Source organism: Penaeus chinensis, chromosome 36 (assembly GCF_019202785.1).
Source record: "Penaeus chinensis breed Huanghai No. 1 chromosome 36, ASM1920278v2, whole genome shotgun sequence".
Classification (NCBI taxonomy): Eukaryota; Metazoa; Arthropoda; class Malacostraca; order Decapoda; family Penaeidae; genus Penaeus; species Penaeus chinensis.
Genome location: NC_061854.1, coordinates 21,062,762 through 21,065,261, shown reverse-complemented (window position 1 = coordinate 21,065,261; position 2,500 = coordinate 21,062,762). Strand labels below are relative to the sequence as shown.

The following is a 2,500-nucleotide window of genomic DNA, read 5'->3' as shown; positions in this document are numbered from 1 at the left end:
GGATCAGATCATCCAAACCAACCCAATCCTTGAGGCCTATGGTAACGCCAAGACCACCCGTAATGACAACTCGTCTCGTTTCGTTAGTATATTGCCAGATTTTTATTTTTATTTTATATACATTTGAGGAACATCGGAACTCTAACATGATAACGTAAAATTAAGATGATTTCCTTTGCGCTTCTTACTCTCTGTCTTTCTACACAGGGTAAGTTCATCCGCGTGCACTTCGGCCCCAACGGAAAGCTTTCCGGCGCTGACATCGAGGTCTACCTGCTGGAGAAGGCTCGTGTCATCTCCCAGTCCCCCGCAGAGCGAGGCTACCATATCTTCTACCAGCTGATGTCCGACCAGATCGACTATGTGAAGAGTAAGCGGGTTTCAGAACATGAAACACACACACACACACATATGTGTGTGTGTGCGTGTATGTGTATATGTATGTGTATGTGTATATATGTGTGTGTATATGTACACAGGCACATACACACACACACATATATATGCACAAATGAAAACGGGTATATATTTATGCATTTATACAAATGTGTATGTATATATATACATATATATGTGAGTGTATATATATATATATATATATATATATATATATATATATATATATGTGTGTGTGAATTAGCTTTCGTTAAAAAAAAAAAAAAAAAAAAAAATTGTGAGAGTTCTTATTGTTTTTCTTTTCCATCAGAAATATGCCTCTTGTCTGACGACATTTACGACTACCACTACGAGTCTCAGGGAAAGGTTACTGTTCCATCCATCGACGACAAAGAGGACATGCAGTTCACTCACGTAATTATAAAATAAACGTTGCGGTACACTTATCTCCTTTTTAAAACATGTTAATGAAAGTACATATGACCACGCCTTTTCCTATTCTTTAGAAAAAAAATTACATGCACTTTCTTTCTGTGTGTGAACAGGAAGCTTTCGATATCTTGAACTTCTCAGGTGAAGAGAGGGACAACTGCTACAAAGTTACTTCATCTGTTATGCACTTTGGTAACTGCAAATTCAAGCAAAGGGGTCGTGAGGAGCAGGCTGAACCTGACGGCACTGAGGTAAAACTATTTGAGGACCAAATATTATGTAGTTAAATGTTTCACTGTCATATTCTCGAAACCCGTTAATGGATTTCTAACCTTTTTGTCTTTCTTCATGAAGGCCGGAGAAACTCTTGGTAAGTTGCTCGGCGTTGACGCCGAGGAGCTCTACAGGAACTTCTGCAAGCCTAAGATCAAGGTCGGTGCCGAGTTCGTCACCAAGGGTATGGGCGTCGATGCTGTCAACTACAACATCGGTGCCATGGCCAAGGGTCTCTTCTCACGTGTGTTCTCATGGCTCGTCAAGAAGTGTAACCTAACACTCGAGACTGGCCAGACTCGCTCCATGTTCATCGGTGTGCTCGATATTGCCGGCTTCGAGATTTTCGACGTAAGTTCCAAGGGGTATATGAGCAGCAGAAAGAGTAACACAACATGAATACTTTATTTCTACTAATTATCAGATCGTTGTATATTGCACAACAGCGTTGGGAAAACGTACTGATCATTATTTTTCCCACCAGTTTAACGGCTTCGAGCAAATTTGTATCAACTTCTGTAACGAGAAGCTACAACAGTTCTTCAACCATCACATGTTCGTGCTGGAGCAAGAAGAATATTCAAGGGAAGGTATTGTCTGGCAGTTCGTCGACTTCGGTATGGATCTACAGGCTTGCATTGAACTCTTTGAAAAGGTATTATCATCAATTTATTCATAATGGATATTAGCATTGTGACGTTAATAATAATACCTCTTATTTAACGTTAATATATCACATTCCTTCAGAAAATGGGTCTCCTCTCCATCCTTGAGGAAGAGTCCATGTTCCCAAAGGCCACTGACAAGACCTTCGAGGAGAAGCTGAACAACAACCATCTCGGAAAGTCTCGTTGCTTCATCAAGCCCAAGCCTCCAAAGCCCGGTCAGCCTGATAACCACTTTGCCATCGTTCACTACGCTGGTACTGTGTCCTACAACCTGTCTGGCTGGCTTGAGAAGAACAAGGATCCTCTCAACGACACCGTCGTCGACCAGCTCAAGAAGGCCTCCAACGCCCTCACAGTCGAGATCTTCGCTGACCATCCAGGCCAGTCCGGTGATGCAGGCGGCAAGGGTGGTAAGTATATCAGTGTGTATTTATATGTATCTAAGTATATGCATATATAGATACACACACACACATATATATATATATATATATATATATAAATATATAAATAAATACGTATATGTAGACTTGTATGTATGTATTCATATATATGTACATATGCATACACACATATATATGTATGTATATGTATATATATGTGTATGTATATGTATATATATGCATGTTTATGTATGTATATATATGTATATGTATATATATACATATATGTACGATATTTATATATATATGTATGTATATACATATATATGCACACGCACACACACACAC

The 2,500-nt window shown here is 39.4% G+C and overlaps 1 protein-coding gene across 1 annotated transcript in view; it reads left to right on the top strand.

Annotated features, from left to right (window-relative positions):
• The window catches only part of LOC125044603 (myosin heavy chain, muscle-like), a 10,875-nt gene that overhangs the window by 1,095 nt on the left and 7,280 nt on the right, over positions 1 to 2,500 (top strand). The window contains exons 4-10 of the mRNA XM_047641352.1: positions 1 to 82; positions 208 to 370; positions 707 to 810; positions 942 to 1,079; positions 1,183 to 1,452; positions 1,586 to 1,756; positions 1,849 to 2,179. The exon at positions 1 to 82 is cut by the window's left edge and continues 8 nt beyond it. Coding sequence (XP_047497308.1) covers positions 1 to 82; positions 208 to 370; positions 707 to 810; positions 942 to 1,079; positions 1,183 to 1,452; positions 1,586 to 1,756; positions 1,849 to 2,179 — 1,259 coding nt within the window. The remainder of the gene's footprint in view (positions 83 to 207; positions 371 to 706; positions 811 to 941; positions 1,080 to 1,182; positions 1,453 to 1,585; positions 1,757 to 1,848; positions 2,180 to 2,500) is intronic.